Here is a 25,925-nt window from a genome sequence, read left to right on the forward strand (position 1 = left end):
ACACTGACTGACTCACTCTCTCACTCACTCACTGACTTAATCCACTGCCAAATTAAATACAGTAAGGTGTTTTACTTGAGAGTTAAAAGGCCAACAGAACTTTTTACATTTCATATGCAAAATTGTAATTTTAATAATGACTCAAATTAATTTAAAATGTTGAGTTAACAAAATAACCCAAAAATGAGTTATTCCAACAGAAGGACGGAACACATTTCTGCTGATTGAATGGGAACAGTACTAAAAAATGAATATATTTTCAGTACGGACAAATAACGTACAAAGCTGGCATGCCTGATTACAGTAAAGTGCATATTTTAAATCAACAAACTCCCCAAACAACAAAGTGCACTTCAAAAATAAATTTATCCTGTACAAAATAGCAATGATATGTTTTTCTTTTTTCTCTCACAATAATATAATGTTCTTTACTGTTGTGATGTCTTACCTTGAGCAATTCTACTTCATGTAAATGGGAATTAGGTTGCATTGCTTCTTTTAACCGCATTGTGTGATGTGAACACAATATAACACAAGCCAACTTAATCCACACTTTTTGCAGTTTCATACACATATAGGCCCAGATTCAATCAATCCCCAAAGGCATTTCATCCTGTAACTTTGAGTGGAGAAATCAAGAAGGTTTTTTTTGTTCGTTTGTTTTTATTGCACAACCACGGTGGCAATCCCTAAAATTAACAAAATACTGCACAAAAGTAACAAAAGAAAAACTAAATTCTTTTCATAATTAAAGCTCATAGCTCAGGCTGCTGGACAGCTCGCCCTGTTAAGGCACTGTTCTAGTGAATGGATGCCCCCCCGGTTCTGGTGTTGAATCTGGGTTGTGCCAGCGCTGACTGGAGCTGGCAGACCCACAGTGTAGGGCACTACCGGCTCTAGTGTCAGCCAGGAACAGAAGGGGTTTAGTCAGCCGAGATGATAGCTTAATTTACAGTGACCCCTACTGGTTGACCTGGCTCCTACAAGCTCAATTGTTGAGCTGCCAATTCTGCGGGCACAGCTTGGGGGGGCCCACAGCTAAAAACATGTGAATTGTTTTATTAAAAAAGGGGGGTGCCCTGAGCAATATTCTTTCAGGACACCCAGAGTTCCTAGCTACGCCCCCTCAGTAGGAGGCTGATTCAGACACAGCCTTGGTTTGGAGGACAGCGCGTGCTCGTTCGCACCCTCCCGAATGGAAAATGGAGGCTGCAGTCAGCGCTACAACGTGGGCATGACTGGACCTTCAGAATCGGGAGGATGAAGGGGGAAGAAGCATAAAAGAGCTGAGAGGACAAATGCATTGTGGGTATGTTGAATCTGGGCCTGAAATTTGTCAAATATGGCAAAAGGTAAGCATAGCAAATAAGTTGAATAATTGATCATTAGTCCTTTTAAATGTTTATTATTATTATTATTATTATTATTATTATTATTATTTTGTTCTAAAGGCCATCCCAAGTACTTCTTCTAAACTGTCTAATTCGCTGAGATCATGTACATTTGAAGTAAAACTGTTAAAATGGACTGAAATCAAAAAAGAGCACCTAATGAACCAGGACTGCAGTGGAAAGCCATAAGGTGACTTTTACACGTGTTCTCTGCCATGCAATTTTCAAATGAATAGTTATGCAACGCAGAATTAATATCAGCTAAGTAATAATAGGTCTTTTGTGTATTTTTGTCTACGTTTTATCTATGCGATTGCTTTTGTGATTTTTTACATGTTGTTTGTTTAAGCCTTCTGTGTATTCATAACTTGACTAGTTGGGAAAAATTTGATATTATAATTCCATATCTCTTCATTGCATATCTAACTAATAACTCCTTACTAAGGTTTAGCTAGCATTTCACTCCAATTTAGTAGTCTTCAAATATTGTCTGAATTTAGTTCTGTATGCTTCTTTCCAATCTTTTAATAAATATTTTAATAAATATAACAGGAATCTACCGTGATGTGTAGACACAAAATTTGTTATTTTCTTATATGTATTGTACCTAATTCATGTCAAAAACAGAAAGGCAAACTAGTTTCATTATTCAGAAATGCTTTGTCCAACTTAGGAAAAACACAAACCACCTTTTGCAAATTTGCAGAGCTTCAATCTTTTCTCCAGGAGTCTGGCAGTGTTAATTTTCATTGAGGGGGGGAGGGGGAGTAGATATGCATACAGAGGTAACAATGACCGTGTGGTTACCTGCCACCTTATTGGTACATGTTGTTCTGAGAAAGGGTTGTAAAGCTGGTGCTTGAACAACACTGTATTGGAATTGACCAGCCTTGCTTTTACGGTATGTTTCATCCTGTAAAAGAGATTATTTTTGCTTTGCTAATAAAATGTTATTAATCTGAATTTTGGAACTACGAGATTTACTTTCCAAAGGACCAAATTCATACGTGACCAATAAAACAAAAACAGAATAACTCTTAGGATAGTCTTTGCATCATTCCCAAATCGCATCATTCCCAAAAGGCCTTCTTTGGGTAAAGAAGCAAAGGCAAAGGAAAAAGGGTATTTGGGGGAGAAACAAAACACACAAAGATTTGTCGTAAAATCTCTGATGGGCGTGAGCTTCAATTTCCCTCATTCTCGAACCCTTGTGGTCTGGGGACATGCCTTTTGCTATTGGTTGGGCAGGAGGGGGGGCGGGGGGGACTTCATACTTCGTTTTGATCATATCCACCAGGGATGAACTTTGCCCTCTGGGTTGTCCTCGAACGCGAGCCTGGCCAGAGTGTTCAGTGGTGGGCCTAGAAGCTTCCGTTCTCTTGGTGGTACGAGGGCTCCTGCTCCTCCTGCTGCGTGGTGACGCCCCTCTGACTCCGCCATCCCTGCTTGCGGCCGCCGGCGCTGGCGGAGGTGGCGCCGTAGGACGTCTTCTTCCCCGCGGTGAGGGCGGATTCGCCGGTGAGCTCGGCCTCCTCCGCCAGCTCGTCCTGGTCCACCAGGCCACACCGGTCGTCGGCGGCGTCCTCAGGGTCCGCCCAGTCCTGCTTCTCGCCCGACGCAAAGATGGCGTAGAACACGACCCCCGTGTAGTGGACCATGGACGCGATCACGAAGACGTGCTGCCACTCCAGACGGGTCTGGTGGGAAACGGGGGGGGGGGGGGCGGGGACAGGAAGTTAAATCTGTCTAATCTACTGAAACCGCACTTAGTCATTTGCAGATACTCTTATCCAGAGCAAACATCAAACGTTAGTGTCAGGGATTATCATCACAATACACAATAAAAAATAACTATCATTATTTCGCCTTCACTGACAGGTTGAGAATTGCTCTGTGCTTACAGCAGGCTTGCAAGAGAAAATAAAAAAATCCTGCACACTTTTTGAGGCACTACGGCACATCAGAATTGCAACATTTAAAAGTCACTGAGTGAGCAGCCCAGCCCAGCTTTAGCTCATGAGTGAGTAGGCAAGTACACGCCCACTTCAAACCTTGGTCTGTAAAACGCTGCACTTGGGTATTTTCTGAGCAAAGACGAAAAGCGAAAACGCAGTAAAGGCCTAGAGCGGGGCAGTGCGGAGGCACCTTGTGTTTGGTCAGCGCTCCGACGATGAGCGGGCACACCATGCCGGACAGCGTTCCCACCCCGTTGGAAATTCCCATCAGGATGCTGGCGTAGCGCGGAGCGATGTCCAGGTGATTCACGTTGAAACCTGACCGAGCAGAAAATAAATCCTAAAAAAGCGACATGACTGTGTGATATAAATAAATAACAATCACTCCAAATGTGAAGTAAACCTTACTAGGCTGATTTTTATTTTTTATTAAATTGTATTTTTTTTTGTAATCAGCCCAATAGGAATTTTATGTATATTTCTACCACATCTTAATACACCAGTAATGCTGTATTACCTGAAACTGTGTTCCCATAAACACAACTCAGAAATCTGGTCTTTTAACTCAGTAAACCTTTTGCTAAAATAACTTCATATAACATTTATAAGCAAATTAAGTCATGTGTTTCAGTTTAAAAAGCACAATGGAGCAATGGTGTTTGGAAGCGGTATCTCTCTGGTCTGTTTGCAGGGCCTTGGATGTGACAGTTATAGATTTGCATTTATAGATTCACATTCATCTGCCATTGTTTCAAGCCAGAGGTGTGTCTAGGTAGCTGCTGGCATTTGAATCTATTGGAAATCAAGAACGCATCGAGACAAATTTGAGTCCCTTTCATAACAGACTTTCATAACAGTCTAGCTTTGCAAACCGAATAGCATCCCCGCGGCTAAGCTACATCACACTAAACATATCCCAGAGTTTCTGGATTCTTTTGTCATTCTTTACCTAGTAACCCACAAGGCTGACATTTGGAGGCGGAGCCTATCCTAAGATGCCGGGACCCGATGGCCGACCGGCAGAAAGACTATTGAGACGGTCAACAACGCAGATCACCAGTCATTTGATTCCCTGGCGCAACCTGATAATATCGGCGAGCCAGATCCCACAAAAGAGTGCGAGGAAGGGCAGCGTCAGTGGGCGGCTTCATCAGAGCGCGATATGAATTAATGAAGCACGGTGAATACGGAACAATGCCCAATCAGCTCGGGTCAGACAGATTAGCAGATGGCCTCAGAGGTTCCTCCAAGGTGTCTGAAAAACCGCACATGGACCCAGGTCTCACTCTATTAACCAGCTGAAGAGTAGGAATTCTGGAATGTTTAAAAAAAAAAAAAAAAAGTGTTCTAAATCTATGTTATGGTATGTCTATGGTATGTTCTAGAACTCCATGGCTTTCACTTACCAGCAGTGATTGTGACATCAGCATCAGAATGTTCGGTTGAGAACATTCTAATGACATATTTGTGATCGCACATTTGAAAGGGTTAAAGGCAAAAACAATGTGCCTTCAGTATAAAGGCATTAAAAGACGGCAAAGCCTTCTCCAAAACGAGCGGTCAGTCAGTGGGGGCGGGGGGGACTCATTAATACATTTTTTGGGCTGCTGGATGGCTCATTAAAGCAGCTGAGCAGTTAATACTAGTACACTGTGGGTTTAAATTTAAAATTTAAAATTGTAATTAAAATTTTTTTTTTAATTTTAAAGCCAGCTGTTATTAACCTGTGACTTATATTACATTATGCTACTTATATAGGAATCAAACCATGTAAATAAGTACCGTATGAACCTGCATCAACATAACCAATAAATAATATAATTTCAATAGAAAACATGGAATGTACGTATTTCTTCTAGAATGAATAATTTAAATAGATATTTTACTGATTGTTACAGAACCCAAGATGAGATTGCACAGAAATAGGTGAATTTGGTCCATTCTGAGAACTTCTGCACACCATAAAGTATTCAGGCTAAGTACACGCCTGCCACAGAGAAAAAGCAGCTGCATATTTCAATGACAGCAGGTGCAGACGTGTTTTTATCCACCGCTCAAGGCGTGGCAGTGTTTTTCCCCTCTGCACCCAGTCAAACGGCACAGAATGCTCTCTTAAGTATCTGCATGCTTTTAACATTTCATCAGGCTCGAACAGTTCTGTCTGGAATTCATATTCAATATCGACGTCAGATTAAATTCTTTTGAGAACCACAATAAACGTCACGCAAGACCACGGCTTCTGAAATCTGACCCTGGCATGCCAGGGCTGGCGATGCCTCTAGCCAAGCTATTGTAGCATCGACTGTACGTCATGTCTGACATTAATAGCACATGGAATTGCGTACGTGTGTGTGTAACCAGAAGTCTGATAACTAGGTAGGGCACTTCGCACTGTACCACTGAATTAATTAAGTGGGGCTGTTTCAGATAACATGTAAAATGTGAGCTATGAAGATTTAAAGCAGCCCTTCTCAGATGTTCATCAGATTAATTGTGCCAATAATCTCAGTCCATCAGTCGCTTACCAACCTAATCAGGAACGTAAGAAGAATGATGACGCGCTGTTTGTGTTTTTTGACGCTAATGATGTGTCAGATTAAGTGGGGGTGTATTAGACAATTATTTTTTTCTATGAGGAAGTGTGAAAAGTTGATTTAGAGTGTTAGTAATACAGTGTAGCTAAAGCCAGTAAAATGAGGAACAAGCAGTAAGAGCGTGCATATAGAAAACAGGAGCAGCTGTGTATGACACGGAGAAGTTAAGCAAAAAGTCCTGTGGTATACATTGTGCAGTTTAATAACTGTCTGTTGACTTGCAGTCTCTGTCTCATAAATTGGTGGTGTAGTCAAGTTCAGAGTTTCAGCCCTTAGTCAATGCCTGAACTAGAACCGAGTGGGAGGTTTACTACGTCCAGACTGAAAACTTTGGGTCAAAGATCCTGACAGCCTTCAGAATTTGTGAGCTGGCTGACTGAACCACATGTTCTTTTTCAACCAATCAGTGTTTTGATGTCCTGTGGCCTGTTCTGTTACTTTAAAAAAGTAAAAAAAAACCAAAAGATGGTTTATTTTACCCTCTGTTCTGTAACCTCTTGTGTTCAGTAAGCCTCCACAAGAACAGCTCTCCTCTTGGCTATTGAAGGTCCCATGAATTCTGCATTCCCAGCCCTCAAAGCGCTGAGACCGTACAGACCGTTGTTATGTTTTGCACGGTGAGGGAAAGTCATTTCACAAAAACCATTAATGTCCTCCACGAACCTACTCAGCTTCTTCAGAGCACAGCGCTGGTTGTGCAGTCCATCATTCTGAACAAAAGAAGCCCTACTTGAAACGGTACTCTGCAGTACAATATCTGAAATGAACCTCCTCAGCCGGGGGTGGAGGAATTAATATATTTATATGTTTATTTTTAAAAAGTTGTTTTTGTATGTCTTATGACTGCATACGCACAGCTGTTTTACAAGTTGTTTGTGTTGTCTCAATAAGCTCCACCCCTTGAGCCTGGTTCCTTCCCAGGTTTCTTCCTGTCTGTTACCAGGGAGCTTTTCCTTGCCACTGTTGCCTTAGGCTTGCTCCTGAGGGGGGTTTAGGCCAGGGTTGTCTGTGAAGTGTTCTGTGACAACTGTTCGTGAAATGCGCTATATAAATAAATGGATTAGATTTTTTATTTGATTACAGTGCCCCCTGATGGAGGCAAGCGGAAGCACGAGGGGTCTCACCGGAGATGGCGAATCCGCTGAAGCCCACGGCAAGAACCAGGAAGGAGATGGCCACGCCCCTCGTGTGTGAGAACCCGACGACCAGCAGCAGCGTAGCCTCCATCCCGAACCCTGCGGAAACAAGGTTTCTACAACACACCGGCGTTTCTACAAAATACTGGCATTTCTACAGAATACCAGCGTTTTTACAGAATATCAGCGTTTCTGTAAAATACTGGCGTTTCTACAAAAAATCGGCGTTTCCACAGAATATCAGCGTTTCTACAGAATACCGGCGTTTCTACAAAATTATTGTCTGTGAATATCAATAAATATTAATGTTTGTAAATGATGCCTTGTTGATTAATCACAGTATGAACGTGATGAATGTAAAATGTTGTGTTATATGCACCTACGTCCTCTCCAGCCCTCCTGTGAAAATGCCCATTGGCAGTTTGGAACAGTGCAGCAGCACCGGCGGTGAGTGAGGGGTAAAATGCCCAGGCCAGCGCCCCGCGAACGCGCGGCCCATCCCGCCTACCTCCGCAGTTCATGATCTTGCGCACTGTGGTGGTGGAGAGGATCTTGCGGCTGCGCAGCAAGTCGGCGAGCTGGCCGCCGATGGGAACGACGATGGTCATCACCATGTGGGGGACCGCCGACAGGAGCCCTACCTGCAGGACGGGGAGACCCGCCCCCAAACCCAGACCGAGAACTCATCATCTCCTGCCGCCCCCAAACCCAGGCCGAGAACTCATCATCTACTGGCGCCCCAAAACCCAGCTCACCTTGCTGAAATACTGTAGGTGTTATATACGTAGCTCACCTTGCTGATATAGGTCTTACGTACTTAGCTCACCTTGCTAGGTGTTGTATACCTAGCTCACCTTGCTGATGGGGAAGCCGAAGACCTCCTCGAAATAGGCTGGCTGGCTGATGAGCAGCAGGTAGAAGGTCCAGCTGCGGCAGAAGTTGGCCACGATGATGGCGTACACCGGCATGGAGGTGAAGAAACGCCGCCAGGGCGTCTTAAACTTCTGCGGGGGGGGGGGGTGCACGTGGGGGGCGGCGGCGTGGGGGGGGGGCAGGAGTCAGGAAGTTGGGGAGGGGAGGAAAGGGAAGTAGGAGTTGATATAGTGCCCAATTCCTCAAAGCTGACAACGTATGACACAGTCTGCCTGCCCTAGACACACTAAGGACACATCCTTTCCTCACTCCTTAGCTCCACCCAACGGAGGAAGCATAGAAAGGACGTGAGGAAAAGACACGAGGACAGAGGAATCAAGGAAACATGTAGTACCCAAATGGAATGACCTTGCTCAATCGGTCATGCGATAGTTTGACGCCACGGTTGATGTCAACTGGACTCAGTTTTGTGGGAACATTCCCAAAACTAAAACCACACCAGACCGGTCAGTGTGTACAAGGCCTTAGACTGAGCATGGGTTCTGATGTAGATTGTGCAGTCCTTCTGGGCCAAAATACATTCGAAATAATCTGAACAACAATGAAGATATTTATAAGCAAATATTAATCATCCCGTGCAGCTAACAAAAAGATTTGAATAAAAATAGTTATTTTCTAAGACCACTAATGTGTGAGACAGGTGGCAGACACAGTTTTTTTTCTTCTCTTGTAGGATGACCACGGAAAATCCATGAATTATACAGCAGTTTAGGAGCGTTATTTATAGGACAGATAGAGAAGGCTCATGAATTATGCAGCCACAAGCTAAGCAGTGGAAAAAAATGTTTATTCATGTAGAGCAGTTCTAATGCAAACTCGCCAGAATCCCACATCACCGAGCCCCCCAATGTTGCTTGTGTTTTCAAGGGGGAAATTGTTAAGACAAAAACGAAAACCTGGTGAAATCCTACCTCATGTGAGGACTCAGTATTATCATTTTAGCAGGGGTGTACAAGTAAATTATATTCAATTACTTACGGAATTATGAGGAATTTTGGATATACATTTTGGAAAAACTAATTTGCTCTTGTATAATTAACAGCAGTGATGAAAGTGATTAAAAGATCTTTCATAAGACTACTTGTAGTACTTGTAGACTTGTAGTTCAGACACGTGGCATTTTCAGCCAGCGCTTCTCCGTTTCCTGTTAATGCTGCGTACGCGATCACTGCACTGAGGCACGGGTGTAGTAGTACCCTCTGTAGGGATTTTAAAAGGTGCAGCATTGCTAAGGCTGGTCAGGCTCAGGCTGCTCTGACTCGGCCCTCTGTAGGGATTTTAAAAGGTGCAGCATTGCTAGGGCTGGACAGGCTCAGGCTGCTCTGACTCTCGGCTGGCGTACCTCAGTAGCGCTCATCAGGCCGACGCCCTCCCCGATGGAGGTCTCGATGTAGGTCCTCTCCTCCTCGCTGATGGTGGGGTGAACAGCGGGACTGTCGTAGGCCAGGATGAGCCAGAACATGTACCATATCATCCCAAAGACCCCTGGCAAAGAAACAAAACAAACCAAAGTACCGTATCATCCCAAAGATCTCAGGACTGGACTGAGACAGGAAGTCAATATAAGGGCTGAGCACTCTGTGGGCCCGACGGGAGAGGGAAGGGGGGCGGCGGGTTTGAGAGCTGGATCAAAGTGAAGGTGCCCCGTTGACCTCCACTATACTCCTCTTCAGCTCTCTCATTGTGTACACAGCGGGTGCTCCACCACTCTGGAGAACAGCTGGGCGTTTGAGTGGGCTTCTCTCCTTAAAAGAGTTCAGGGCTGACCGCGTGTTACCACGACTACGTACACCGTACGTTACCGCGACTACGTACACCGTACGCTACCGTGACTACGTTCACCGTACGTTACTGCGACTATGTTCACCGCGTGTTACCGTGACTACATTCACCGTACGTTACCGTGACTACGTTCACCGTACGTTATCGTGGTGGTTTACCGTATATGTAGAACACCGAGGACCACCCCACATACTGCACCAGGATCCCAGCCAAAGGCATGGCAATGACTGCACCTGCGTAGGACCCTGAGAAAGAGAGAGAGAGAGAGAAAGAGAGAGGGAGAGGGAGAGAGAGAGGGAGGGAGGGAGAGGGAGAGGGAGAGGGAGAGAGTGAGAGAGAGAGAGATTTGACTTTTTGCGTGCGTCATTACCTCTGAATACTTGGCAGGATTGTCGCACCCGACACCACCAGTGGAAATTAGCTTATAGAACAGCAATTGCAGAACACAAACACATTGAATCAATAGTGCTACAAAAATGTCAGTGTAAAAAGGTATCAAATATAGGATTTTGTAAAATGAAAGTACTGACAAAAATTGAGTATTGACACTTTAAGCAAACTAAAATGCACAGATTCCATACGGAGATGTTCTGAGATCATCCCCATAGAAACAAGCACTGCATCCATTACCCGCCCTCTGAGGTACTGTTCCTCCTAAACAGAGACACACATTCTTCAAGATGTTAAGTATTAAATGTATTATACTGTATTTGAATGAATATTGATCAATACAGCTCTTTAAAAAATCAAATCTGTATCTCTTTGCTGCAATGAGTGACTGTGTTTTTTCAGAAAAAGTTCTGGTGCGATATCTCAAAATGCTGTATGTTTTATGCAATTATTTTTCATACGTATATATCATGAGCTAATGTAAAACATGAAAAATTGATTTATGTGCACCTACATCAGATAGCGACAAATGAAGATACAGTAGTTTGACAAATACCATTCAGATAATTCACTGAAAAATCAGTTCTTTGGATCTCTGGTATTTTTTGAAAATATTCTAACTTTTCAGCAAGTCAGCACTCTTTCTGTGAACATCATTAAGGCTTCAGCAGAAAAGGTCACGTGTTCTTATGTCGTCCAATCATACGACGGGATGCTCAATGAGACAAGAGCAGAGCGTCCTTCCGGAGAATCGAATCTGAAATTCTCTGAGCGCAAGTCTGGGTTCCCGTGCCTTACTCGGCATGGATGTATCGGACTGTGGCGAGCTTTTCAAAGGGAGCGGTCACCGGTGTGCGAGGAGCACCCTTGCGCAGTTTCCGCGGGCGGCGACCGGGGTAAAATGACACTTTGCGTTTCAGTGGAAAGAGCCCTCTCCAGATACAGCGAGTGAATAATTCAGAGGTGATCTCCATTCATCTGCGGTGTCAAGAGGGCTCCGAAGCAGGCGTTGCCATGGAATCGGCTCGTCAGAAAAGACGACGGACTAATGAGCTTTACATAAGCAACGGTAAACATCTGCAACACAACACAAAGCCCAGCAGCCCCCTCATCCCAGGCTCCTAAAGCTGTATTTCACACCGGTAATTTATACTGGAAGAAAAAACCTCCGTCCAATCAGCATTGCGGTACTGTGTTGTATATATATCAGCGGTGAAAAGTCATGTTACGCGTTTGTGAGTCCCAGAACTTCCTGAAGCGAGTCAGAATGGACACCCTGCTGAATAGGACTGTGACAAACAGCCTGCAACCTTCCAGTTAAACAGCAGCTTTACTGCTAAATCTGCTGACCAATTTAATATACATAATATACATTCTAACACCATGTATTTGAATTAGAAATCCACATGCTGTAGTTATCACCTCTGCACTAGGGATGTGATACTCTTTAAAGTTCCTCGCCTATTTACTGAATTTGGAAAGCTGGGCTACAGGTATTTTGCACATAACAGTTGGAACAATCTTCAACAACAACAAAAAAAACTTAAACTTGACAACTTAATTTCAAATGCTGATTTTAAACATGTAATTTGTGACTCTGTGACTGAAATATGCTCCTGCTTTTAACCTCTGCTCTGCTGTTTAATTACTGTTACACTGCTGTCTCATTCCCCATTTGATGCCTGCAACTTGACTGTCAACCATCTTGTTGTGTTTTATGTCAGGTGTCCCTTGCAAAAGAGATTTCAATCTCATTGGTGTTTTCCGCGTTAAATAAAGATTGAATAAAATAAAATAAATGTAGGCTCTTCAGTTGTGTGACCAGCTTACGCACTTGTTCTTATGTCTCTGTGATGCTCCCAGTGGTTTGAATCCTGTCTGTGTCAGGGTATACCTTTCCTAGTGTGTGCCTTCCCAAATTCACAGAGGATGCTAAAGTGACAAGCTGGTCCTGAAATGATGACTGCCCATTTAAAATCAGGGGGAAATCAATAGGGAATTCCAAAACAGTCCTTTCAAAATAATCATTTTTGCACCACAAAGAGCAAGGCGGTCAGTAAGGGAGAAAGACCTTTATGATGTGAGGCATTCAACCAAAGTCTCTTCTGCAGTTGACTGACACGATCAAGAGAAACGCTGCAGAAAGGCAGAAACACTCACCACAGAAGGACGTGGTTGCTAACCGGCTTCTCTCCAATGGCGGCGCCCACTTGCTCCACATCCCATGGCATGCTGGGTAGGTAACCCCCTGTCATGTGACCCCCAAACGGCATCGTCATACAAAATAACAACCTCCACTTACAGCAACCGAACTGGTGCACATTCAATATACATCATAATGTTAAGGTTTTAAGACAGAAATGAGACTGATCTGAGTTGAGGAACATTGCAAGCATGGAGACTGAGAGGCCTTCATACTGCAGCCAATCACAGACTTTAACTAATTTACTGCAGCCAATCACAGACTTTAACTCATCACAGCAGAGAGGATGATTGTGTGCAGTCTTCACAGTGCAGCCAATCACAGACTTTAACTCATTACAACACCATCTCAGTGGGGTTTTCCTGGTTAAGTAAGGGTTAAATAAAATGAAAGTGCAAGGATGGACCCCACAGTGCAATATTGATCTCTACTGTGGCGTTGTGCTGCAGGGTGGTGCCAGTGGCTTTGGCGTCTGTGGCGTCTGTGACAGATTGGAGGTTTGGGGGGGGGGGGGGGGGGGGGTGTTGTGACAGTTCAGATGACAGCTCCTCAGCTTCTCAAATGTCTCCTTCTGACTCTCGTGTGCGCAGGCCTGACATGCGAACTGCACTGTGATAACAGGCAGCCAGAGCCGGGTCCAGGGTTTGAGTGGTCCTGAGCAGGGCTGGATGGGCGATCCGTGTGGAGAACACAGCTCTCCGTGCTGAACAATCCATCTGAGACCAGCCTGAATTCTAAGCCGGTTAAAGCTGTGTTTTCAACACTTCTAGCTGGTCATAGCTGGTTAAGCTAGCACAGTAAACTGGTGGTCAAACTGTTAGACTAGTTGACTATAGGATGCTCAGCTGGTGAACACCTGGTTGACCAGCTGATACCAGGTAGAAGTGTTGAAACACAGCGTAGACCAGCTTGACCAGTTTAGGCTGGTTTAAGCTGGAATTTTCAGCAGAACTTTACAGCCCAGGTTTTAAACCGGCTGCTCTACTGATCTAACAGTCAATCAACAGTGCTGCCAACCTTGTTCCTGGAGTTCGACCATCCTGGCGATTCAGCAGACCTGAATCTGCTAATTAGCAGCTCAACTAGATCTCTAAATGTGGAATGAGGTGCGCTTTCTTAGTGTTAGAGCGAAAACCTACAGGACAGCAGATCTACAGGAACAGGGGTGGGCAGCTCTGCTCTAGCTGTTGAATGAGGTGTGTGCTTTTTTAGGGTTAGCGTGAAAACCTATAGGACAGCAGATCTAAAGGAACAGGGTTGGGCAGCCCTGCTCTAGCTGTTGAATGAGGTGCGCTTTTTTAGGGTTAGAGTGAAAACCTACAGGACAGCAGATCTACAGGAACAGGGTTGGGCAGCCCTGCTCTAGCTGTTGAATGAGGTGTGTGCTTTGTTAAGGTTAGAGTGAAAACCTACAGGATGCTAAATCTTCAGGAACAGGGTTGGGCAGCCCTGCTCTAGCTGTTGAATGAGGTGTGTGCTTTGTTAGGGTTAGAGTGAAAACCTACAGGACAGCAGATCTTCAGGAACAGGGTTGGGCAGCCCTGCTCTAGCTGTTGAATGAGGTGTGTGCTTTGTTAGGGTTGTAGTGAAAACCCACAGGACAGCAGATCTTCAGGAACAGGGATTAGAAACGTCAGAGTGAAAGTGTGCTGCGGCGGTCGGCTGACCTCCACCAGGCCCTGCAGGACGCGGACGAACAGGACGCAGCCGTAGTGCACTCGCGCTGCCGAGGGGATGAACATGTTCAGCATGGACGTGAGGAAAATGGCCGCTCCAAACACCCTGGAGGAGTGGAGAAGATGGCCGCGCGTTACAACGGCGAAACATGCAAGAAGTGCAATTACTCAGAACAGCAAAGCACCGTTAAAATAAAGATGTAAAAAGAAGTGGCAACCAAGCTGCCACCAGTTTAGGATGAAATACGAAGTTCAGAGTTTTTAAAAATGCCTTTCTCGGTTGATTGAACATCCTCAGTTTTGACCTCACACAACAATTAAACTGGGTCAGAAGGCCTTTGGGCCAAAGCCCAGACTAAATGCCCAAGCAGAATGCATTGTGGCCAGAAGTTGCGCCAGAAACTTAAAACTCAAAAAAAGAGGAAACGAAAATTCTGCTTTAGGAAGTTGATTCCTTTATTATTTGTGCAAGAGTTCTCCGTTATTCACTCACACAGCACTCATATGCACTGCAGCTCCAGTCTGGGTCTGGAACTTGCAACCTCTTGGGTTGAATGCACTGCTCCCCCAGCTGAGGTTGGATCCATCCCTGCAGCCGTGGCATTTCTCCGAAGCTCCTTGTGTCGGCCCAAATGCCGCGTGTAAGTGACACTTGTAATATGGTGGCGCGGAGGGTAATCTGAGCCTGGATCTTTAATTATTAACACCGAGAGTGGCGTGTCCTGTTCCCCCGTGAAGCTTTTATTACGGGCCTCCTATCCTCCCATCAGCCACGGGGGCGGCACTGGAACAACTTAACCCTCACCGTGCCGGGTCCTGCTCCCACAAAAAACCATATCTCGCAGCAGAGGGGGATGAGTTCTGTCCCAGGAGAAGGGCTTCATTTGGCTAAAATCAAAAGCTTCATTAACCGCTGCGTATGAATACAAATCTTAGCATATATGAATGGCGGCTGTACACACACACACACACACACGCTCACACACACATACTCTCTCACTCACACACACACACACATGCACACACAAACACACACACGCCCACACACACACACACATGCACACACACACATACACACACACACACGCGCTCACACACACATACTGTCTCACTCACACACACACATACATACACACACACATGCACACACAAACACACACACATGCACACACACACATACACACACACACATGCACACACACACACATGCTCACACACACATACTCTCTCACTCACACACACACACATACACACACAAACACACGTGAACACATACACACATACACGCTCACACACACACACACACACACACACAGTCCCGTACTGCTATCCTTGTGGGGACTTTCCATTGACTACATTCATTCTGTAACCTCTAACCCTAACCCTAACCTTAACCCCAACCACTACATGCGTAACCTTAACCCTAACCTTAACCTAATTGTAACCCTTACCCTAACCCTAAGTCCTAACCCTAAAACAGCCTCTTGGCTTTGTGGGGACCAGCAAAAGGTCCACACAAAGCATAATTTTTCTCATCTTTCTATCCTTGTGGGGACGTTTGGTCGTTTGATAGTATTACAAGTTCACACATACCCCTACACACACACACACACACACACACACACTGAGACAGCTCAGTTGAGAGAGAGGTGCAGAAGCGCACTCACCTGTTGGCTGCCAGCTTGTTGGAGATGAATCCGCCGGGGATCTGCGTGACGATGTAGCCCCAGAAGAAGGAGCCGTGGATCAGGCCGACCGTCTCTGGGTCCCAGTTAAACTGCGCCGGCTGCAGGAAGCAAAGGGCCTTCAGTCTCAGCAGCAGCTACGCTCACAAACAGCGCTCCGCGCGCAATGCTGAGGTAATGTGTGCTATGATCTGCAGATGCCTGATTTTAGTTAGCAGCAGGAACAGCCACAATTAAAGCATTAGACAGGCTGGAAAACATCAGTAAAGCACAATACTTCCACAACATTCAACGGCATTCAAGAGTTAGGGGGTTCCCTCTGGCTAAGTTCCCAGCCCTGCCACCTAATCTTCCCCTGATTTTAATTGGCGAAAAAACAGTTCTGTCCCTGTTGTGTTGTGAGTGTTCTGGCACAAAATGGCTACCTCGTGCCCAGGTGGGCGCTGATTACCACAAAGTGTTACAGTTTGCAGCCAGTGAGAAAAGTGCAACATAAGTGCAAAAAATAATAATAATTATTATTATTGTTGTTGTTGTTGTTGTTATTATAGTGCTGACCACCAATTCATATGGCCTGAAACTTCAGTTTTAAAGTGATCATATGCATGTGTATATGTGCACACAGTGCGCATATGGATGCGTGTGTATATGTGGATGGAAATGGATGCGTGTGTATATGTGGATGGATATGGATGCGTGTTTATATGTGGTTGGATATAGATGCGCATATGGATGCGTGTGTATATGTGGATAGATATGGATGCGCATATGGATGCGTGTGTATATGTGGATGGATATGGATGTGTGTGTATATGTGGATGGATATGGATGTGTGTGTATATGTGGATGGATATGGATGCGCATATGGATGCGTGTGTATATGTGGATGGATATGCATGTGTGTGTATATGTGGATGGATATGGATGCGTGTGTATATGTGGATGGATATGGATGCGTGTGTATATGTGGATGGATATGGATGCGCATATGGATGCGTGTGTATATGTGGATGGATATGGATGCGCATATGGATGCGTGTGGGTGATTCTCTCATAAGTAGCCCTCCTCTGCAGCTCCCAGCACAGGAAATTACAGAGAGAGCCGTAATGAGCAGCCGCTCACCATCTTCCATAAATGAAGCCATTAGTGCTGTCGACTGAGATTCCCCCAGATGACAGTGATGAAACGGCCAGTTAATTTCTCATGAGCACCACCAACAAAAAAAAAAAAGATCTCTTGACCCCACAGCTTTTTATTCTCAGAGGCAAAATGAGGACTTAACACTTACGCAGTAGACTTTCATGACCTCAGCGGACAACAAAATATAATTCCTGGGGTTTGTTTTCAAATAACAAGTGTTTCACCTTTCACTGAAAAATTCTGCAAAGCAGACATACTGTATTTCCGATGTACAAATGTCTACAAAAAATCAGAGGGACTGTGAAAGATGCTTAAGGAGAAAAAAAAAATCAAAACTCGTTTTAAATGGCTATATTTTAACGGCTACAGCCAACCAAAGCAAGAGACAAGTAGACAGCGAAATAATATTTGCCATGAAAGCCATGACTGATGAAGTCTTGGAGTCTGCAGGAGTCTTCAGGAGTCTTGCTGGCTGGCCTGTTACAGCAGATGAGACTAGCCGGAACATGCCAGAACCTTTCGGTTGCTGACTGAGTGCCGGGACGAGGGCGCTCGCTCACCTGCATGACGGGCGTCCCGTTGATGTAGACGGTGTTGTTGTTGACCATCTCCACGATGGCCACGCCCAGGATGCAGCGGATGCCGAAGGAGATGCAGAAGCCCAGGCCGCTGAGGATGGCGATGATGTAGCGCTTGGGCGAGCCGCAGCAGCCACAGTCGAACAGCGGGGCCCGGCGTTGGGCCCCCGCCGCCCCCGCTGCCACCGGACGCCCGTCCTCCGTCAGCTCCAGGACCTCCTCCTGCTCCACGTTGGAGCCGTCGATTTTCCTTCCAAGCAGAGACGGGAGCCAAACTTTCAAACTGTCCCCCTGTTTGGTCACATTTTCTCCAAGCCATGGCATAGGCCAAGACTGCATGTGTTTTTTTAATTCTAAGCCTGTGTTCTAGAACTCCACTGCTTTCAGTTACCAGCAGTGATTGTGACATCAGCATTAGAATGTTGAGTTAGTAACATTCTAATCACATATTTGCGATCTCTCACCTTTAAGGGTTAAAAATGTGCTACTAATTGGCAAATGACGGTTGACGGCGGCAGGAGGAACCTGTTATTAGTAAAGGTGGAATGTCCAGGGGTCAGAAAGTAAAAGTCCTGCCATGTGTTTCTTCCTCCCATGAACTCATCCCATCTGATTTCATGAATTAGTTTGCACCTCTTAGCTAAAGAATTGCACTAATGACCAAATCTAGGTGATTGGAATTAAATACTGGGGAGGACTTTTACTTTCTCAACTTGGATTTTCCACCTGCAGTTGTTAGCCTAGTTTCTGTAATGCCACTTACTTATATGATTCCACATAGACATAAGACACTATACCAGGTCTCCATAGAGACTCCATGTCTGGGACTTAGGTTCCAAAAACAGGCCAACTGAAGGACTACACAGCAGATCATTGGTGTTAATCACAGACACTAGTGGGGTTTATACCATCACCACACAAGTCTGCTTCAGCTTTCAGTTACGCTGCTTTCAAGTGGTGTCAGATTTATGGTCTACATGAGTTCCCCACCAGGAAGGTCCACATGAAAACCTTAGTATGCTGAATGAATAAAACATTAGGAAATCAGGATTCTAGATGCAACACGAATTGGCCAAGTTGTCACGCAATCGGTCCAACATGGTCCTGCGTGAAATGTAAGAAATGTCATGATGCCATAAAGCCTTAAGTGAACCACAGCAACACATTTAAAACACAGAGACATACTTTGATTTGTACTCTTCACCCCCTGAAATAGCCAAAGGTTGCTTGCTGTAGCCAGCAAATCAATTACTAGCCTAGAGGGTAAACAGTCTGACAGGAACCAATGCACAGCCACACGTAAGACATATATTCAATCACCTCCATCTTTCTTTCAGCTGTCCGATCGCGAAGCACGTGAACAAGAAAGAGTCGGTTGGCCGAGTTGTGAAGTATTCCCGACTCGGAGAAAACTCCAACCCAACATTGCCTGAAAGCAGCATTACCCTTTACCTCCGGTGACCTCCCACAGCACTAGGATCCAATAAGATCAGATTCTGGTGACCTCCCACAGCACTAGGATCCAACAAGATCAGATTCTGGTGACCTCCCACAGCACCAGGATCCAATAAGATTTGAATTCGGTGACCTCCCACAGCACCAGGTTCTAATAAGATCACCTGCAGTCACCTTCACCAAATACTCTATTATCTAAAGATCACAAGCATCCACCTTCTCTCAGAATACTCTGATGTGATAATATGGCACATGATTTCTTTCATATTCACCCAGAACACCATCTAATTTAGATGCAAAGCAGTAACCTTCTCCAGAATATAATTATCTAATGAGATCACATCAGCATGCTTTGGTATTCTACTAGAATACTGTGATCTAATGAGATCGCATTCAACCAGCTCCTCCCAGAACATTATTATCTTCAGAGATTAGATGTTGTCATCTTCTCTCAAAAATCCCATGATCTAATAAGATCTAATCTGATACACAACCACCGCTTCACAGGACGCTTGGATCTAAAGAGGTCACATTAGTTATGCAGTCGGCTTTTCCCACAACACCCTGTTCTGTTGAAATAACATACAGTCACAGTCTTCCAGGATAGCATGTAGAAATTAGATCAGACTCTACGCAGGATATTGTCATACTGATAGCTTTATGAGTTATATATCTGAGTTATGAGAGCGTCTCGGTGTAGATTGGTCTCGATACCGCGTTTCTTCACCTTTTTTTCATTTGGCTACTCCAGTGGTTCTCAAACTCAGTCCTGGGGTGCCACTGTGCCTGCTGATGCTCCTTGCAACTACAACAGCAATCCTGGTATTTAAACAAGCTTTTCTTAATTAGGTACAGTTCAGAGGGATTATTTACCCTCTTAAGCATTATTATGTCCAAAACAGCTGCGCATACCATGAAGGACAGAGTCCCATGTTCACATTGAGCTTATTGTGCTATATTGCAAACAATTACATAAGGGGGAGGTGGATCCACAGGTTGATCATTTAAACCTCACGTCCTCCAAAAAAAAAGAAGAAATTCTACAAAGGATGCACTCGTGTTTCCTCGCTCAAGCCTCCTTCAAGGCTCCCTCTTAGCTCCTTGGTCCTCGCTCCTCCAAGGAGCATGTAACAGATTTGAATATTCTTAAAGATGGCAGCCCTTGATCGGTTTCCGGGTCAGTCCAGGACCGAGGAGATGAGGACAGATAAAATTATGCGATTGGAATGAATGCTCTGTCTCAGCAAAGAAAGAAAGTGAAAACCTTAACTCACAAGAACTGCCACTCTGAGCAACTTATGCATTTGAATCATACATTGCTCCCTGTGTAACTGTACGTTTAATCTGCACGTAACCTCTTGAACGGAACTGCCTAAGGATGCAAAATGAATTTCAGTGCAAACTGACAATAAAGTTGTATCGTTTCGTATTCATCCATCCCTAAATTTATGATGAACAGAATTTGATTTTGCATAAAACCAACACAAATTTAACATAGAGAAGTTTTGTCGAAAAAAAAAAAAAGGATTTTTGGCAACATGCACCACATGACATATCCATGAGCAAAAACAACATGGGTTGACACAAAGTCATGAAGCCCAGGTACATTCTCTCTGTAGTCCTCAGAGCCACACGCCTGTTTCCATCAGGGGCAAAGAAGGACTTTTGATGTGACAGTAAAGGTGTAGAACGCTGGGCAAACAAAGACGGATAAAAGAGCCCTTACCCAGCCTGGACTCAGACAAACAGCCTACTCTCAGGCCTCAGAAATAGACTGTGTTCCCCAGACCAAAGGCAGCAAGAAGGGCCGATTATTATCAATGCCTGGAGAGTATTTTCCCTGAAAATATTACTCTTCTCTCAGCACTAATGGAAGCACATGTGGTTGTTTTAAAGTGTCTTCTCTCAAGTATACAGAAGTGGTTTCCATTAGGACTGGGCTGTCTGCTGCAGAATGGAAGAAAATAAAGACCCATACATGCACACAAACAAACAACCTGGTTTGCTCCACAAAGTACATAGTAGTAGTAACTGTTTATTAGGAATAATTAGTCAAAACAGAAATGTTTTAATGGTAAAGTAATAATAACTTCTTGGCACCAGGAAGTTTATGATTGAAAGATTTGGTGTGGGAAGACTAATTATTTCTGTGGCAACCTTTTCCAAGAAAAATTAGACATTAATTTGATATTAATTTGCTAGGCACTAGGCAGTTCAGCATTGAAAGATTTAGTGTGGGAAGACTAATTATTTCTGTGGCAGCCTTCCCAAAAAAAAAAAACTATTTAATATGGGAAAGTGTTACCAATATTGTGCTGTCTCTTTACAAAAAAATGATGTTATGGATATCTGAGTGCTTTGGTTTAAAGGTTTGTGAACTGATAAAAACTGAAAAATTGTGATATATTGGAACAATTCCACAATATGATAATAATCTTAATGTTTTCTTAGCACGTCTCCGGGTCGGGAAAATCCCTAAACATTAAAATTTTTAGGAACACAGTTTTCTCCTCTCTGCTCCCTTCTCCTAAATAAACTAGTGATCTCTCCAGCTGTTCATTAAGTTTCTTCTTCCACTTGAAGAAGTGTAGTATAACAGGTCTTGTAACCGAAATATATATTAAATATTAAATGCCTTTAATGTATATAATATAATATAATATAATATAATATAATATAATATAATATAATATAATATAATATATAACTGCAGTGGGATAAGGAATGCGAGCAGACAGCACATATCTGGGAGGAGACCACATGCTTGCCTGCAGTGGGATAAGGAATGGGAGCAGACAGCACATATCTGGGAGGAGAGCACATGCTTGCCTGCAGTGGGATAAGGAATGGGAGCAGACAGCACATATCTGGGAGGAGAGCACATGCTTGCCTGACCCCTCTCTACTCGAGTGATGAGCGCTCGTACAGTCGTCCCAAATTGGGCAGAAAAAAAAGGGGGGGAAACTTTACCAAAAAGAGCACACACACTCTCCTCCGAAAGCTCAGACTCCATCTCACTCCACTGTCCGCCTGTTAAGCGTGCAGTTCCTGTCCAGCCTGAGCAAGCTCCATCTCACTCCACTGTCCCCCTGTTAAGCATGCAGTTCCTGTCCAGCCCGAGCAGACTCCATCTCACTCCACTGTCCCCCTATTAAGCATGCAGTTCCTGTCCAGCCCGAGCAGACTCCATCTCACTCCACTGTCCCCCTATTAAGCATGCAGTTCCTGTCCAGCCTGAGCAGACTCCATCTCACTCCACTGTCCCCCTGTTAAGCGTGCAGTTCCTGTCCAGCCTGAGCAGACTCCATCTCACTCCACTGTCCCCCTGTTAAGCGTGCAGTTCATGTCTAGCCTGAGCAGATAGACAATGGGCACCCATTTGTGCGTGTGTGTGTGTGTGTGCATGTACATACATGTGCGTGTGTTTGTGTGCATGTGTGTGTGTGTGTGCACGTGTGTGTGCATGAGTGTGTGTGTGTGTACATGTATGTGTGCGCGTGCATGAGTGTGTATGTGTGTGTGTGTGTGTGTGTGCGTGCATGCATGAGTGTGTGGGTATAATTGAAAAGAGGTGTAGTTCTTTTGTGTTAGGTCATGGTTGTCTGTTTTGCAACTCCTTGTGTCTAAAGCTGGAGTCGGCATTCTGGCTGGTATAAATGCATTAATCAAGGGCAAAGTTCAACTCATAGTTTCTTTCATTAGTTTTTGATTTATGCAGTTGGGTGAAATGAATCAGCCCTACCCTATGAATATTAAATATTATCTGTAATCTCAAGCACATGATTGGATTTTTTTTCACATAACACAACAGCCAAATTTTCAGAACAAAAGTCCATTAAGTCCTGATTTCTGCTGAATACTTTCTCAGTGCGATGTTGCATTTTCATACAGACTGAGTGCCTAAAGCAACGCTAATTTAAATTTAAAACAATAAATATAAAAGAATCTACAGCAGGCAGTATTCATGGTTTTGATCCGTATTTGCCCTCATTTCATGAACACAATCAGACCTTTGACTTTATGACGTCACAGAAGGAATGGTCACATGTCTGCTGCCAAGATTCTATCCAGCCATGAATCACTTTAACGTGTTTTTTTTTTTTTTTTACAATTGCCGGAAAGTTACAAGTTTCCTTTGTCTCTGATAGTACACTCTCTAACATTTATTATTAAACAGCCAGACTAACTAACTACACAACATAGACATGTTGACAAAAGCTAATATATATATATATATATATATATATATATAGCGTTTGACAATTAGCCTATATTTCGCTCAAGCGTGTCGTAATGGGACAGGTTGCATGGTATGGAATGTCTCCCGGAAAGCTACCTACAGGCTCCAGTTACACATAATTAAATGTATTTGAATAGCAGCATCAATTATGAATGGAACTGTGAATAATGCAGCTTGTGGCACGGGCAGCAGACTTACATTCTGGAACTTTGCCGAGCATTAGCGCCTAAATGTGTACCATGCCTCTGTTCCTTTCTTTTCCGTTTGTCCCATTTATTTCTCTGCTTTACCTGACGCTTTTCCGTCCTGCTGGTCTTCCCTTTTTTTACATGTTTAGAATAAAACTCACAGCCTTACAGGTGAATATGTCATATTGATATGATCTGGCAAATCTGTCAACTTTTGCTTCCTCAGTTTGTGCGTAAATAATATATGTGTTTTACTTCTGTTTTGGGACCTTTTATATATTTATATATTGAATTGCTTGTCCTTTATTAGTTTTGAAAGTTTAAGGACTTTTTAACTTTTTAAAGTCTTATTTCCAAATTTCCCTGCCTCATTTTTTGTTCAACAGTTTTATTTGTTGTTTGTTTCTATTTCTTATCTCTCAATTTTTTTCTCAGTAGTGTTTTTATAGTGACTGAATCAAAGGAACAGACATGAGCATGTTTAGCCTGAGCAAATATTTCTATTGCATTTAGTTTTACTATTTTTAGAAGTTGTAGAATTGTTTATCGTAAATTTATCTTAAATGATTTATCTAGAATTTAGCATTTGTTTAAGTATTAGCCTACCTTTAAGGATTGTTTATTATATACAGCTGCAGCTGTGTAATTACTTGTTTATGGACTGATTATATTACATAATCTTCCTGTAAGTATCTTGGATTGTATGTTATATTTAATATTTGTGTGCATATTTAGCTGAAGTATTTGATATCTGGTGATTTGTATATTAATCATGTAATAATATCACAGGAATGTCAGGAGTGTGGTGACTCAAATTTGTGCAAGCTTTTAAAAACATTGGCACTGTGTTAATACTCCTTATGAAATATTTTGAATAAAACATTGAATTCCATCACTGGAAATAATGCCACCTGTTTGAGTGACAAGCATTAAAATTCACATTCCCTTTATGTTTCCTTTGCCTATATTATGTCTTGTTTAATCGATATCTTAAGTGAATGCCCTTCATTGTTGCACCTTCTTCCATTTTTGTGCAGCACAAAACTGTATATTAAAACTGTTACAAATTAAATTATTAAAATGCCTGTTTTATTTCTGTTTTAACAAAGGTTCACACAGAAATTCCTGCTTTTCTCAGCTGTGCATTTAATATTATTAATTTGCCCACAACTACCCTTATTTTCACAACTTACAAAAATTAAAGATTTAATTAGCAAACATTCACGAGCTCACATTGACCGCCAACACAAAAATGTCTGCACACCAGAGACGCCAGCGTCCATTATCTTGACATTCCGCCCACAAACGACACAGTATCAGCGTACATGATGCTTCAGCCAAATCAAGTGAAAAATACACTAAACTGGTTTGCTTTCAGTGCTCTTCTGTCCACTGCCACCACTTTCTCCTAATTCCAGCTACTCATCCAGGATCAATGAACTCATCCCTAAGGAATGAAGACTAATTCCAGCTACTCATCCAGGCTCAGTTAACTCATCCCTAACGAATAAAGACTAATTCCAGCAGCTGATCTAGGATCATTTTAACTCATCCCAAATCCACCCAACGAATGAAGACTAATCTCGGCAACTGATCCAGGGTCAGTTAACTCATCCCTGACTCACCCCTAACTCACACACCCTAAGCCTAAGGACTGAAGAGCGCTGCGTGAGTGCATGGGTCCGGACTGAGAGCCACGCTCAGCGCTACTCACTTCTGCAGAGTCCCCAGGGAGTCTCCCATGGTGCTCCTCACCTCCTCCGTCCCCGGTCTGAGGACCCGCTCCTTCAGCCCGGCCAGCCCCCCGAACGGCATCCTCCCCCCTCCCTCCTTTCCTCAGTCAGCGAGTGTGTAGCGCGCGCTAAAAAAAAGGAACCCCCCGTACTCCGCTAGCCCCTGCTCATCCTCCCAGGTTCCACTCCAGGAGCGCACTTCAGTCCTCCTGCTGCTGGGCTACTGCCACCTCTGCACTGAGTGGATGGCTGAGGGCGGTTACTATGACGATGGGGGTGCAGGGGGTGGGTGGGGTGGGGTGGGGCTCGGGAAGAGTGGCAGGTGCACTCCTTTGGGTTCAGTGAAACAGAGACCCCCTCCGTCTTTCTGCGATGTGAGTGGAGCGACTGGTCAACCACCCCCCCCCCCCCATCAATGCGTAATGCACTCTCCCTCCCCCTCACTTCCACCCTGGCTGTATCAGAGGCTCTGCTGTACCTGTACCCCCCGCTCCCCCCCCCACCCCACCCCCCCTCTGATATGGAGCTGGTTTCTAGGACTGAGAGCCAATTAAATATTGACGTCCCCGCTCTCTGTGAGGCTGCCATCGGGGTTGGAGAGGTTGTGTCTGAGAAAACCACGACTGGGATGCTGGGGTTAGACGGCCTGCTATCTGTAGCATCATCACACACACACACACACACACACACACACACACACACACACACACACACATGCATATACACACACACACGTATATACACACACACACACACACACGCATATACACACACACTCACACACACACACACACGCATACACACACACACACACAAACACGCATATACACACACACACTCACACA

At 44.1% G+C, this 25,925-nt stretch overlaps 1 protein-coding gene across 1 annotated transcript; it reads right to left on the minus strand.

The window, feature by feature from the left end:
* slc17a8 (solute carrier family 17 member 8) lies at positions 1 to 25,162 on the minus strand. The gene is made up of 12 exons (XM_035424825.1): positions 25,062 to 25,162; positions 17,447 to 17,714; positions 15,728 to 15,846; positions 14,052 to 14,166; positions 12,342 to 12,429; positions 9,950 to 10,036; positions 9,352 to 9,494; positions 7,931 to 8,080; positions 7,585 to 7,717; positions 7,065 to 7,175; positions 3,537 to 3,664; positions 1 to 3,088 (listed from the first exon to the last, which is right to left on the minus strand). The coding sequence occupies exons 1-12, from the start codon at positions 25,160 to 25,162 to the stop codon at positions 2,753 to 2,755; spliced, it is 1,779 nt and encodes a 592-aa protein (XP_035280716.1). The 3' UTR covers positions 1 to 2,752.
* Positions 25,163 to 25,925: the final 763 nt, after the last annotated feature.

The sequence above is a fragment of the Anguilla anguilla genome, chromosome 7 (assembly GCF_013347855.1).
Source record: "Anguilla anguilla isolate fAngAng1 chromosome 7, fAngAng1.pri, whole genome shotgun sequence".
In the NCBI taxonomy this organism is placed as follows: Eukaryota; Metazoa; Chordata; class Actinopteri; order Anguilliformes; family Anguillidae; genus Anguilla; species Anguilla anguilla.